General features: G+C 35.6%; 1 protein-coding gene across 5 annotated transcripts in view; it reads left to right on the plus strand.

Moving 5' to 3' along the window:
* STAG1 (STAG1 cohesin complex component) overlaps nucleotides 1-15,902 on the plus strand; it is a 507,868-nt gene that overhangs the window by 165,974 nt on the left and 325,992 nt on the right. For 4 of the 5 annotated variants that reach the window (XM_055569602.1, XM_055569604.1, XM_055569603.1 and 1 more), the window contains one exon: nucleotides 14,811-14,975. In XM_055569602.1, coding sequence (XP_055425577.1) covers nucleotides 14,811-14,975 — 165 coding nt within the window. Of the gene's footprint in view, nucleotides 1-14,810; nucleotides 14,976-15,902 lie in introns of those variants that run through there. The other variant, XM_055569605.1, reaches the window with a different exon arrangement.

The raw sequence follows: 15,902 nt of genomic DNA on the forward strand, positions 1-15,902 counted from the left end.
CCAGTACTCTTGCCTGGAAAATTCCATGGACGGAGGAACCTGGTAGGCTACAGTCCATGGGGTTGCAAAGAGACGGACACGACTGAGCGACTTAAATGTCAATGTCACCGTCTCCCCCTATTAGAAGGTAAGCTGCTTGAAGTGAGGGATTTTTATCTAGTTTGTTTAGTGCTCTATACTACTGTTTGACTTCAGTGACTGTTTATTGAGTTAATGAATGGTGTTTAATTTTGTTAAATCATCACTCGTTTTTCCTTCGTGTTTAAAATTTTTAAAATTTTGAGATAATTTCAGTCACAGATGAATTCCAAGAATTCTACAAAGAATTCCTGTGCAGATTCTTCATGCATATTGTCCAAATGTTAACATGTTGCAGTATTTGCTTTATCATATTTTCTCTCTATATATATACAGACAAATGCATAAATGTAAGTATACATTTATATATACGAATCTATTATATACAAATTATTATTTTTTAACTCTTTGAGAGTAATTTGTTGACATGATGCCACCTAACTCCTAGTACTTTATTTAGTATACATTTTCTTAAAATCAAATATATTCTTCACAACCACAGTACATGTTTGAAAAATCAGCAAAACAGTATTTGTATAATACTGACCTTATGTGCATAAATTTCATTCAGATTTTGTCTGATATTCTAATAATGCCCTAAATAAAAGAAAAAAGTTTTTTTCCCCTTGGTTCATGATCCAGTCCAGGATTTCATGTTTCTTTTAGTTGTCATGCAAATCAGCATAACTGTAACATCACTTGTCTTTACTCTTTGGTTTAATGTTTTATTATATTTTTTGTTCTCCATTCTATTTAAGTGAGAACCAGTACTTATATTCTGAACATTATTTAACTTTCATATTTGTGTAGGCTAGGTATGAAAAGTAGAAAAAGAGATACAGTTTTTACTTTTCTGCCCATATATTCATGCACATAGAAAATTTAGTGTAGCATATACAACAAAACATTAACAATGAGTATCAGAAGTAAAGGTTAACAGGTGAATATATTTTTGAAAATCAGATATTCTAAATTCCTTGGTACTACTGTTTATGTTATGAATTTTATGATATATACTTTATAAATTTAATTACTGCATAGTATTCTGCCTGTAATTATCTAATTGATTCCCAGTTCTTGAACATATATGTTAAAATTTGCTTACTAATTTAAACCATGCAGACATAAGGTTATATCTCAGGAATAAATTTTATTCTAGAGCCATAGATACTTTTTAGTCTAGATTCTTAAAATTAGAATTTATTACTCAAAAGATATGCTATATATTTTGAAGGTTTTTAATGTATGTTACTGTCTTACTTTTCACACAACAAAATATATGGCATTACTTATCTTACTTTTGAGTATACTGATTGTTAAATCTTTTCTGATTTTTTTTAAGTACTGTAACATTTTGTCAATATGTTCTGCAATAGTGGTCATTTGTATTTCTTTTCTGAATTGCCTATTGGTCCTTTTCCATACCACTTTTTCTATTTTTAATTTTCTAAGCAACTGAAATATCTTTTAAAAATAGTTTTTGCAGCTTAAGCCTACATACTTTTATGATCAGTTTTGGAAATGTAATTATCAGTTGGATTTGTATCTGTCTCCTCTTTGTCAAATCAGCTTTCTTGTTTTATTTTGGGGAAAAAAAAAAAATTTTTCTTTTCCTCTTTTTTTTTTTTTTTTTTTTTTTAATTTTATTTTATTTTTAAACTTTACATAATTGTATTAGTTTTGCCAAATATCAAAATGAATCCGCCACAGGTATACATTACTGAACATTTCTTCTATAGACTAACATTTAGTTCTGGCTTCCTTAATTATGCTAAAAGATACCATAATTTTTCCAGGAATCTAGAATTAAAACAGCAGTCACCATTTAATTTCCTCATCCCAAATCCCTTCCCCTCCACCTTATATCTAATGAGATTCCAAGTCTCATGAATTTTTGTTTCATAATGTCTTATACAATCTGTCCCTTTTTTTACATTTCCAATGTTCCTTTCTTTAGGCCTCACTTTAAAGGACTTTGTACTGTTACCTTCCTGTTTTTAAACTTTTCCCTTTTCCATCCTATTTTTTAAATCACTGCCAGGTTGACCCTTTTTTTTTTTTTTTTTTTTAACTTGTTCGAATAGTAAGAAGCATCTTTTTATTTGGGGCATGTTCTTCTAACTTATTTTATTGTGTTTGTAAACTCATAACCTTTTATTCAGTCAAATACATCTCTTTTGTCCTTCTGTATATGGCTTGTGTTTTTTTACTTATTCCTGGGTATTCATTGGAAGGACTGATGTTGAAGTTGAAACTCCAATATTTTGGCCACCTGATGTGAAGAGCTGACTCATTTGAAAAGACCCTGATGCTGGGAAAGATTGAGGGCATGAGGAGAAGCGGACGACAGAGGATGAGATAGTTGGATGGCATCACCGACTCAGTGGACATGAGTTTGGGTAGACTCCGGGAGTTGGTGATGGACAGGGAGGCCTGGTGTGCTATGTGGTTCATGGGTCGCAAAGAATCAGACATGACTGAGCCACTGAACTGAACCTTAGCTCATGGTGTTTATTTTCTTTTTGAAATCTTTGTTTCCTAAATTCTGTTCATAGTAATCTAACTAATTTTATTAATCTTATTTAACTGACCAAGTCTCAGTTTTATACTTATCTCTAGTGTGACGTTTTCCCTGATTATCAGTCAGTGAATATTATTTTTCCTTTCATAGAACCCTTCCAGTACTTATCTTAAAGCAAGTTTCCATGAAGAGTCTTTTTTTTAAATATACTATAGTTTACTGTAGTTATTTGTGTTTCTGTTTCAGTTGTTAGTTTCTGAAGATTTTACTTTAAGCTACCCCACGTATTTAATATTCATTATTTGTGAAAGGATGAGGATTACTTTATATTCATACCTCATGAATAAATTTAGGTGAGGCTCAGTTTCTCTCTCTGTTTCTTAAAGTGTGTAGACAAGTTATTGTACATATAGACTGCAATTTATCCTGTAAAGAACTTTTGGGATAGAGTAGTTTTGGAAAATCTTCTTGTCCAACTATGCCAACTTAAAATAGTTTACTAGAAGTGTAGATGTACATTTAAATTAAGTAGTATAGAGTTGTAGTAAAGCATTTGTTCTAAAGATTGGTCTGCTGCTGCTGCTGCTGCTGCTAAGGCACTTCAGTCGTGTCCAACTGTGTGCGACCCCATAGATGGCAGCCCACCAGGCTCCCGCGTCCCTGGGATTCTCCAGACAAGAACACTAGAGTGGGTTGCCATTTCCTTCTCCAGTGCATGAAAGTGAAAAATGAAAGTGAAGTCACTCAGTTGTGTCCTTCTCTTATTGACCCCATGGACTGCAGCCTACCAGGCTCCTCCGTCCATGGGATTCTCCAGGCAAGCGTACACTCTGACGTTAAATTGCATCATTTTCACAAAGTGAACGATGTATATAGGTTTTTGAATTCCTGAGTCTGTTTTCCAGAAAATTCATTACTTTATACATTGAGTCAGGGTTTGTTTTAGAAAGTTGTCCGCCCCCCAGGTATTTGTTCATGTCTTTTTTCCCCACAGTGTCCCTTGAATTACCTATAGCAGTGAATACCTGAACCCTGTGTACCATAGATGTCTCACTTGCACTATGGTTTATGGGATTTGAAGCTTCAGTGTCCCTTGTCCACCACCAAATGACAGAATTGTATTAGGATGTTGAAAAATACATTTTAAACACTGTGAGTTTTTTGAGAGATAGTGTGCTACTCTATAGAAGGATCAACTGTTTAATATTTTTAGCACATAGTAACTGGACAATAAATATAGAAAGAAAAGTTGTGTTGAATGAGTGAAAGAAATTGTCTGATATCTTATATTCTGTAGATTGAATCAATTTGAGCATGTCTCTTTGCTCATGATTAAATTCATGTAATGCATATTTGATAATATTACCACTTAGTGTCACTTGGGCTATTAAGCATAAATTCTTAGAGGTAGAATAAATGAGCCTCTGTGAGATAAGACATGAGAAGCTAGTCATGCATACTTGGTTGAGGCACATATTTGGAAAGAGGTTCACTTTCCATTAGTGGAAGAAAGATTTACTAGACAGGTAATAGCTGGGATAAATGGAGTAAGCTGATCATCTTCTACCAGGGAAACTGTATCTCTAGGATCATAAGGTACATCTGGTCTAGAGCTAGCACCTGTATTGCCTGGTAGCCTGTTATGAGGGCCCCACCCAATGGCCTGGGATTCAAGGATAGGATTTCAGTCCCTGAGACAAACTGATAATGGATAGGAATCTAGCTCCAGGGAACTGAGTTACTGGCTGGGTTTCTAAGGCATTAGTAACCTCCCAATTAAGGGAAAGACTCAGTTTTTTTTTTTTTTTTTTTATTAACTTATTTAAATTGAAGCATAATTGATCTGTAATATTGTTAGTTTCAGGTATGCAGCAAAGTGGTTCAGATTATATACTTCAGATTATTTTCCATTATAGGTTATAGGTCATTATAGGTTATTATAAGATATTGAGTATATTTCTTTGTGCTTACAGTAAGCACATTTCTTGTTGCTTATCTGTTTTAGTTGTTTGTATCTGTTAATTCCATATTCCTAATTTATCCTTTCCCCTTTGGTAACCATGTTTATTTTCTACATCTTTGAGTATGTTTCTATTTTGTGTATAGATACATTTTTTTTTTTTAGATTCCACATATGAGTGATATAATATTTGTTTTTCTCTGTCTTACTTTATTAAATATAATATTCTCTAGTACATCTGTGTTGCTGCAAATGGTAATATTTTTTGTTGTGCCTGAGTTATACTACATTATATATGTGCCACATCTTCTTAAGCCATTTGACTGTTGAGGGACACTTGGGTTGTTTCCATATCTTGACTTTTGTATTTAGTGCTGCTGTGAACATTGGGATGGATGTATCTTTTTGAGTTGGAGTTCTCATTTTTTTCCTGATTTATACCCAAGAGTAGAATTGCTGGATAATATGGTAGCTTCATTTTCAGTTTTTTTGTTTGTTTGTTTGTTTTTAAGGAACCTCCATACTGTACCATGTGACTATATCAGTTTATATAACCATCAACCGTGTAGGAGGGTTCCCTTTTCTCTAGACCCTCTTCAACATTTATTTCTAGACTTGTTGATAATAGCTATTCTGACCAGTGTCAGGTGTTCTGTTGCATTTCTTTATAGTAAAATGAAATATCAGAAAGAGAAAGCTAAAGAAAAATCTCATTTAAAGTTGTGTCAAAAATTACCTAAGAATAAACTTAACCAAGTTGAAAGGCCTATATGCTGAAAATGATAATACATTGATAAAGGAAGCTGAAAATGATTTACAGAAATTGAAAGATATCCCATGCTCCTAAATTGGAAGAATTAATAGTTAAAATGTCAAAAAAAAAAAAAGTTAAAATGTCGATAGTGCCCAAAGGAGTCCACAGATTTAATGCAATCTATATGAAAATGCCCATAACATTTTCATAGAACTAGACCAAATGGCCCTGAAATTTATATGGAACCCAGAATTGCCAAAGCAATACTGAGGGAACAGAACAAAGCTGGAGGGGTAACCCTTCCAGACTTCGGACTATACTACAAAGGTATAGTAACCGAGACTGTGTGATATTGGCATGAAAAACAGGCATATAGATCAATGGAACAGAATAGAGAGCCCAGAAATAGACCCAGTTGTTCACAGGCAAGTAATCTATGACAAAGGAGGCAGGAATATACAATGGGAAAAAGAAAAGACACACCCTCTTCAATAAGTTGTGTTGGGAAAACTGGACAACTGTATGTTAAGCAATGAAATTAGAACATTCCTGTGTACTATGTACATTAATAAACTAAAAAATGCTTTAATGATCTAAAGAGGTGACACTATATTATCTCCTAGAAGAGAAAATAGATTAGACATTCTCTGACACAAATGGTAGCAATATTTTCTTCAAGTAGTTTCCCATGGCAAAAGAAATTAAAGAAAAGATAAAGAAGTGGGGCTTCATTAAACTTAAAAGCTTTTGCACAGGTTTTGCACAAAGGAAACCATCAACAAAAGAAAAGACAACCTTGGAATGGGAGAAAATATTTTTAAATGATATGACTGACAAGGGATTAATATCCAGAATATACAAACAGCTCATACAACTCAATATTGTGGAAACAAACAGCTCAGTCAAAAAAGGAGGGGGGGCAGAAGACCAGAATAGATACTTTTTCCAAAGAAGGTATATAGATGGTCAATAGGCACATTAAAAGATGCTCATTGCTAATTGTTAGTGAAATGCAAATTAAAGCCACAGATGAGATATTATTTCACACTGGTCAGTATGGCTCAGTTCTTAAGATGGCACCACTGGAAACTGGACCAGTCAAGTAAGTTTGATACAGAGCATCACCCATTTCTTTCATTTGAGAGCACCATGATTTCTTGTCCAGGAATGAGACTATGTTTACAGGTGTCCTAACCTTTGTATCAAAAATATGTAACCAAGGGAGTCTGAAAAGTCACAAGATACTAAAAGGCAATGTTTATATTATTACCCTTTGAAATATTCAGTTGTACAAAAGTAATTATGTCAGATCATGAATTTTAAATCATTATAACTAGCCTCAAATACATGTTTATTAATCAAAATAGGAACCATTGCAATCACCACATTTTTGCCAATGAGAAATAAATTTGTTTATTCCTCTAGCATAAAAGTCAGTGCTTTGGGATTCAGTGAATTCTTGGAAAACAGTTTCTGTGTCTTGCTGGTCGTGGAAACATTTTCCCTGCAAAAAGTTGTGAAGATGCTTGAAGTGGTAATTGGTTGGCGAGAGGTCAGATAAATATGGGGGATAAAATAGAACTTCGTCGCCCAGTTCATTCAACTTTTGAAGCTTTAGTTGTGTTATGCGCATTTGGGCATCTTTGTGAAGAATTGGCTCATTCTGTTTACTAATGCTGACTGCAGGCATTGCACTTTTCAATGCATCTCATCGGTTTGCTGAGCATAATTCTTAGATATAATGGTTTTGCCAAGATTCAGAAAGATGTGGTGGATCAGACCGGCAGCAGATCACCGAACAGTGATTGTTACCTTTTTGGGTGCAAGTTTAGCTTTGGAAAGTGTTTCAGAACTTCTTCTCGGTCCAGCCACTGAACTGGTCATTATCAGTTATTCCATACAATATACTTTTCCTTGCACATCACAATTCAATCGAGAAATGGTTTGTGGCTGTTGTGTAGAATAAAAGATGACACTTCAAAATGATGCTTTTTTATGATCTGCGGTCAGCTTATGAGGCACCTATTTACCAAGCCTTTCCACCTTTCCAATTTGCTTCAAATGCCTAATGACTGTAGAATGATTTATATTCAGTTCTTTGACAACTTCATGTGTAGTTGTAAGAGGATTGGCTTTGATGATTGCTCGCAATTAGTTGTTGTCTGTTTCTGATGGTTGGCCACTATACTCCTCATCTTCAAGCTGTTGTGTAGTTTGCAAAACTTCTTGAACCACCAGCAGTTCCTGGGCCAGATGCATTGTTGATGTTGTGAGTTGTCTCTGATGCTTTATGACCTATTTTGAACTCAAATTAAAAAAAACCGCTCAAATTTTGCTTTGTAGAAGAAATATAAAATAAAGAGCAAGTGTTAAGTCATTAGGAAAAAAAGTGAGAAATGGACATTTAAATGATGTATATGATAATCACATGTATTTAACAGTATATTCCAATATCAAACAGCAAAGTTCAACAGTGCAAAACCACATTTACTTTTGCACCATCCTAATAGCTTTGTGAGGATAGAGGTTATGATGTTGGATTGTACAAGGTTGGAGAGTAATCAGGAGATAAATCTTCACCAGTAATTCAAACAGAAAAATGTAATGTGAGAAATTATCATTTGTTGAAAATTCTTTAATCATTTATCATTCAAGGATTGTGAATTAAGACAACTAACTGTCTCCCTGTTAGAGTGGCTGAAATCTAAGAACCTGGCAATACCAATTTCCTGGCACGAATGTGAAGCAATAGAAGCTGGAACTCATTGCTGGTTAGAATGTGAAATGGTGTTGCCACTTTGGAAGACTGGAAGTTTTGTACTAAGCTAAACATAGTTTTACCATATGATCTGGTAATCCTACGTGTTTGCACAATGGATTTGGAAGTTTTGTTTATACAAAACTCTGCATGTAAATTCTTATAGGAGTTTTATTCCTAACTGCCAAAAATGGTGGGCAAGATGTCCACCATTAGGTAGATGGATGACAAAACATGGTACATGCATACAGTGGAATATTGTTTACAGATAAACAGAAATGAGCTGTTCAACTACTAAAAGACATGGATCAATCTTTAATTCGTTTTGTTAAGATGAAAAATACCAGTATGAAAGTGTATGCTGTGTGACTACAATTACATGACTGTGTAAAAGACAAAACAGTAGTGGTGATTAAAAAATATTTTTTGGAGTTTGCCAAGGGAAAGTGGGAGGGTTAAATGTGAAGCACAGGCATTTTTTAAGGTAGTGAAACTTTTTTCTGTTATACCATAATTGTGCATTCATGACACTATGTATTTGTCAAAAATCATCGAACTTTTCATAAAAAGTGAATTTGATTAATTCACATGTTTTAAAAATCATTTGTAAGGTCGGGGGAATACTAGGATGGAATGTAGAGTGTATCAATATCATCTAATGCTGTTGCTGACTTTAGTAACTTTGGAAATGAGTCTGTAAGACTAAAGTCAAAGAAAACTTCTGTACACAATGCATAAAAGAACTGCAGTCTGGTTCATAAAATTGTTTCCCATGAGGTAGGGCTTAAAATACTGCTAGGGCTTAAAATACTGCTATATAAGTACACTGATGAGAGCCAGATTTCTCACTGTTGGAGTGGGAGTTTGTAGATGAGTAAGGGGAAGAAGCATCCATATGCTAATGGATTAGAGTTGGAGATACCAGTTACAAAAAAAATTTGCTTAACTTAATATACATAACAGATCATTGCATACAGAAATATTTGTAGTTATGTGTATATATATGGAACATACATTTCATTGTTTTGCCCACTTAAGGGCCTAGAAGCAAGGGCACTCAGTATCAAGGAGCAAAACCTAGTGCCCAGATCTTCATTCCTAATAAAATTCTCTAGTAAAAGGAACCAGGACTATTACCTGATTCTAAAACTGGAAAACAGAATATGCAATATGAGCATGGAGAATGTTGTGCTGCCAGAAAGTAACCAAGTACTAAATAAAAAATACACACAATGGAGTATTTATCACACAATATATATAATATGTCAGAAGGACATAGGAGACAAAACTGAAAGATCTCTCAATGGCCAAAGCTGAAACAAGTTGAACAACAAAATAAAATAATATTGAATTGTAATCCAAAATAAATGTTGATGGGTCTACATTAGTATAAATGATTGAATGAATGAGAGAGAATAGAGAAATCTCCCATGCTGAAAGAATATCAAACAGTGTGTATAAATGCTGGACTTCCAAGGAGGTGGAGCATAGCTCCTCACCCCTTCAATGTGGAATGCACATAGTGACTTTCTTCCAAACAGTGAAGCATGGAGAGGAGAGTAAAAGTAACTTTACAGTGGAAAACCTGACAAATATCACCTCTGCCAACTGATTAATAGGTCAGCATTAAGAATGATAAGTCATGTGTTAGACTATACCCTTGATTGTGAGGTGACAAAAATGACACTTTATCTCTTATATCTTCTTCTCCAAACCCATAATTCCAGTCTGGTTGTGAGAAAAACATCAGACAAACCCCAGTTGAGGAACGTTGTATAAAATACCTGTACAACATAAAATACTTGTCCAAAATTCCTTAAAATTTTCAAGGTCACCATAAACCAGGAAAGAATAAAAACTGTTGCAGCCAAGAGGAGCTTAGAGAGACATAATGTGAATATGTCTAAGAGCCCTTGGGTGGGCTTCTAGAACAGATCATGAAAAAAAAACTAGGAAAATCTGAATTAAATATGGACTTTTGTTAATGTATCAGTAGTGGTTCATTAATTGTAACATATCATACAAATAATAAGGTGTTAATAATAGGTCTAATTAGATATGATATATGTGGAGGTTCCTTGTACTGTCTTCACGACTTTATTTTGTATAGCTAACACTGTTCTAAAAATACTTTATTTAAAAATAAGCAGTAAATTTATTATGTATTAATCCACACACACAAATAGAGGTCAGGCTATTAACTATAATATCAAGAGGAGTGAGAGATACTTTGAAGAATATAAGAATAGAGAATGATGGGATTGTGTCCTGTGAGCAGGAAGAGAAGCGCCACTATGCTGTGCTTTGTAGTGTTCCTCCAGGGCGTTTGAGCTATAAAGCTTACCATTGCAGCAGACGACTAAAGAAATGTTTACCAAATCCAGTTCCAGCATCACAAAGTGGGGCAAAATAGAGTACATTTGGAGAACAGTAAATTGATAACCAAAACAGGCTGGTATGAGAGAGAACTAAACCACTCAAGAAAGCGTATAAAGATTGAGAAGATGCTTAGCAGAGACCTAAGGTAACACTGCACGGAGAAGGCGATGGCACCCCACTCCAGTACTCTTGCCTGGAAAATCCCATGGATGGAGGAGCCTGGTAGGCTGCAGTCCATGGGGTCGCTCAGAGTCGGACAGGACTGAGTGACTTCACCTTCACTTTTCACCTTCATTCATTGAAGAAGGAAATGGCAACCCACTCCAGTATTCTTGCCTGGAGAATCCCAGGGACAGGGGAGCCTGGTGGGCTGCCATCTATGGGGTCGCACAGAGTTGACACGACTGAAGCGACTTAGCAGCAGCAAGGTAACACTGACAGGAAAGGAATATAGGGAGGGAAGAGATATCTGAAGCACATAGGGATAATGTGGCTTGCTGGGAGAGTTGCAAAAAAATGTCTATTAAATTTAGCAACATTAATTTTACTGGTGAGTTTGGTCAGTAACTCTAATGAGTTTATATACAAGTGAAATTTATAGGAATGATAACAAGAATAGTGACTGCAAGCTACTCTATCTTGACTCTAAAGGTGAGACATAGATAAGGTGATAGCCGGTGTTGACTTTTCTTTGTAAGTTGGGGGCATGGCATGGGATGGGTTGTTAATTGAAGAATGTGCCTTGTCTAACTCGATGAAACTATGAGCCATGCCCTGTAGGGCCACACAAGTTGGATGGGTCATGGTGGAGAGTTCTGGCAAAATGTGGTCCACTAGAGAACTGAATGATAAACCACTTCAGTATTCTTGCCTCAAGAACCCTATAAACAGTGTGAAAAGGCAAAAAGATAGGACACTGGAAGATGAACTCCCTAGGTTGATAGGTGCCCAATGTGCTACTGGAAAAGAATGGAGAAATACTCCAGAAAGAATGAACAGAAAGAGCCAAAGCAGAAAAAAATCCCAGTTGTGGACTGACTGGTAATGGAAGTCAAGTATGATGCTGTAAAGAACAATGTTGCATAGGCACCTGGAATGTTAGGTCCGTGAATCAAGGTAAATTGGAAGTGATCAAACAGGAGATGGAAAGAGTGAACATTGACCTTTTAGGAATCAGGGAACTAAAATGGACCAGAATGGGCAAATTTAATTCAGATGACCATTATATCTACTATTGTGGGCATGAATTGCTTAGAAGAAATGGAATAGCCATCATAGTCAACAGAGGAGTCTGAAATGCAGTACTTAGGTGCAGTCTCAAAAACCACAGAATGATCTTTGTTGGTTTCCACGGCAAACCATTCAGTATCGCAGTACCTCAAGTCTATACCCCAACCAGTAATGCTGAAGAAGCTGAGGTTGAATGGTTCTATGAAGTCCTACAAGATCTTCTAGAACTAACACCCCAAAAGATGTCCTTTTCATCATAGACTGGAATGCAAAAGTAGAAAGTCAAAAGATACCTGGGGTAATAGGCAAGTTTGGCCTTGGAGTACAAAATGAAGCAGGGCAAAGACTAACAGAGTTTTGCCAAGAGAATGCACTGGTCATAGCAACCACCCTCTTCCAAGAAGACAAGAGCCAAATCTACACATGGACATCACTAGGTGGTCAATACCAAAATCAGATTGATTATATTATTTGCAGCCAAAGATGAAGAAGCTCTATACAGTCAGCAAAACGAAGACCAGGAGGTGACTGTGGCTCAGATCATGAACTCCTTATTGCCAAATTCAGACTTAAACTGAAGAAAATAGGGAAAACCACTAGGCCATTCAGGTATGACCTAAATCAAATCCCTTAAGATTATACAGTGGAAGAGACAAATAAATTCAAGGGATTAGATCTGATAGAGTGCCTGAAGAACTATGGATGGTGGTTTGTGACATTGTCTAGAAGGTGTTGATTAAAACCATCCCCAAGAAAAAGAAATACAGAAAGGCAAAATGGTTGTTGGAGGAGGCCTTAGAAATAGCTAAGAAAAGAAGAGAAGTGAAAGGCAGAGGAGAAAAGGGAAGATACAGCCATCTGAATGCAGAGTTCCAAAAACAGCAAGGAGATATAAAAAAGCCTTCCTTAGTGATGAATGCAGAGAAATAAGAGGAAAACAACAAAATGGGAAAGACTAGAGATCTCTTGAAGAAGATTAGAGATACTGAGGGAACATTTCTTGCAAAGATGGGCACAATAAAAGACAGAAATGGCATGGACCTAATAGAAGCAGAATATGCTAAGAATTGGTGGCAAGAATACACAGAAGAACTATACAAAAAGATCTTAATGACCCAGATAACCATGATGATGTGATCACTCACCTCAAGCCAGATATCCTGGAGTGTGAAGCCAAGTGGGCCTTAGGAAGCATCACTACGAACAAAGCTAGCGGAGGTGATGGAATTCCAATGGAGCTACTTCAAATCCTGAAAGATGATGCTGTCAAAGTGCTACACTCAATATGCCAGGAAATTTGGAAAACTCAGAATGGCCACAGGAATGGAAAGTGTCAGTTTTCATCCCAATCCCAGGGAAAAGTAATGCTAAAAAAGTTCAGACTGTCGCACAGTTGCACTCATCTTACACTCTAGCAAAGTAATACTCCAAATTCTCCAGGCTAGGGTTCAACAGTAAATGAACAGTACTGATGTTCAAGCTGTATTTAGAAAAAGCAGATGTATGGCAACATACACTGGATCATTGAAAAAGCAAGAGAATTCCAGAAAAACTTATGCTTTATTGACTATTCCAAAAGCTGTGACTGTGTGCATCACAGCAAACTGGAAAATTCTTAGAGAGATGGGAATACCAGACCACCTTACCTGCTTCCTGAGAAATCCATATGCAGGTCAAAAAGCAACAGTTAGAACCATACATGAAATCATGGACTGGTTCTAAATTGGGAAAGGAGTACGTCAGGGCTGTCTGTTGTCACCCTGCTTACTTAACTTCTATGCAGAGTGCATCATGTGAAATACCGGGTGGATGAAGCACAAGCTAGAATCAAGTTTTCTGAGAAAAATATTAATAATCTCAGATATGCAGTTGATACCACTCTTATGGCAGAAAGCAAAGAGGAACTAAAGAGCCTTCTGATGAAAGTGAAAGAAGAGAGTGAAAAGGCTGGCTTAAAACTCAACATTCAGTAAACTAAGATCATGGCATCTGGTCCCATCACTTCATGGCAAATACATGGGGAAACAATGGAAATAGTGAGAGACTATTTTTTGGTCTCCAAAATCACTGCAAATGGCGACTGCACTATGAAATTAGAAGATGCTTGCTCCTTTGAAGGAAAGCTCTGACAAACGTAGACAACATATTAGAAAACAGAGACATTATTTTGCCAACAAAGGTCTGTCTCGTCAAAGCTGTGGTTTTTCCATCAGTCATGTATGGATTTGCGAGTTGGACCATAAAGAAAGCTGGGTGCTAAAGAATTGGTGCTTTTGAACTGTGGTGTTGGAGAAGACTCTTGAGAGTCCCTTGGACAGCAGGGATATCAAACCAGTGAATCCTAAAGGAAATCAGTGCTGCCAAATATTCACTGGCAGGATTGATGTTGAAGCTCAAACTCCAATACTTTGGCCATCTGATGCAAAGAAATGACTCACTGGAAAAGACCCTGATGCTGGGAAAGATTGAAGGGGGGAGAAGAAGGTCACGACAGAGGATGAGATGCTTAGATGGCATCTCTGACTCAATGGACGTGTTTGAGCAATCTCTGGGAGTTGGTGATCGACAGGGAAACCTGTCGTGCTGCAGTCCATGGGGTAGCAAAGAGTCGGACACGACTGAGCGACTGAACTGAACTGACTGAAAAACAACTTCAAGGCCCGAATATTTGCCGTATTTTTAGTACTTGGGATGGTTCCAAAAATTGTCAATATATATTTGTTGCATGACTGAATATGAAATATTTTAGTACTTAAGTTGAAGGAGAAGTTGAACATGCAGTTTGTCCAAGTAGCAATTTGTTGAACATGATTTCTGAGGAAGTCTAGTCTTGAGGTTGGTATAAGAAAATGTCAAGACGGGGTCGTGTTTGGGGACAAGGTTACAGCATTGTCATTATTGTACAAAATAGTAAATCTTTTTCTTTTCATACCTTGTATAAATTAACTTGTACTTTGCTGTTTGCACTTTTTTTAAAATCAATACAAACATTGTGAAGCTTATTTTGAAATTATCTCCTACCTATAACAGTGCTAACTTCCCTTTCACAGGCTCAAACATAATTTGAGATCACTCTCCATAAGGCAAATATGCCTGCATTTAATTTTGCTTTTCCTCTTTTTTTATTTAGTCTACAAATAAGAAACCGCGAAAATCACCAGGAGAGAAGAGTAGAATTGAAGCTGGAATTAGAGGAACAGGCCGTGGAAGAGCCAATGGGCACCCTCAACAGAATGGTGAAGGGGAACCTGTCACATTATTTGAAGTGGTGAAACTGGGGAAAAGTGCAATGCAGGTAAATTTTAAGTGTTTCTATTTTACTAATAAAGCAATATAGGGTCAGTAACATGTAAAACCTGTTAGTGTGTATTTTGACATTTTTATACAATTGTTGATGTGTAGTCAAGTTTATTAAGGATTTTTCTTTGCTTGTTTTGTAAAAGTGTCAGGAAAGGCATATTGTTTAATAGTAAGTTAATGTTACAAATTTTAAATTGCATTATGTTGAATAAAATAATTTGCAGTATAGTAGGAACTGCCTGAGAATTTGCATTGCCTCAGTCATGTGTATTTTTAGAATTTGACTTAATGTAAGTAACTTATGTGTATTGAAGAATATTTGAAAGAGGAAAGGGTGTAAAAAAAAGTGTTAGGTAGTGAATTAGAAATAACCACAGTAAACATTTTATGGTTATTTGTGTTTGTGTGATGTTTTATAACTTCTTACACTGTTTTTTCTGCCCTCATTCACTCAACAAGTGTCATTAAATAGTCTTGAAGAGCATATCTTTATTGGCTTCTGACTAATTTATTTTAAGGATAAACTATAAGTATTATGATTCCTTTAGTGTGTGTTTACATTTTTAGAATATTTTAAAACTTATTAATCATTTGTATTTAGTTCCTTACATCTTCTTTTCATTTTAAAGGACTAGAGGTAAAATTATTTTGAGAATATTTCTTAACTATGTAGTAATAAATACCATTTTATTCTCCAGAATTTGTACTAGTTTATCTTTCACCAGAAGTTTAGCTAGCAATTGGATTTTATATTTAAGAATTATTTGGCAATATAGGTAAAGACAGTAATTCATTATTTTAATTTCCATTTTTAAATTACTAATGATTGTATGTTTATTCTATTTTGTCTTTGCTCATTTTTGATACTTCATTTTCAGTGGGTAATTTATAAAACAGATTTACTTTTAGAACCAAAAGCAGG

Source organism: Bubalus kerabau, chromosome 2 (genome assembly GCF_029407905.1).
Source record: "Bubalus kerabau isolate K-KA32 ecotype Philippines breed swamp buffalo chromosome 2, PCC_UOA_SB_1v2, whole genome shotgun sequence".
Classification (NCBI taxonomy): Eukaryota; Metazoa; Chordata; class Mammalia; order Artiodactyla; family Bovidae; genus Bubalus; species Bubalus kerabau.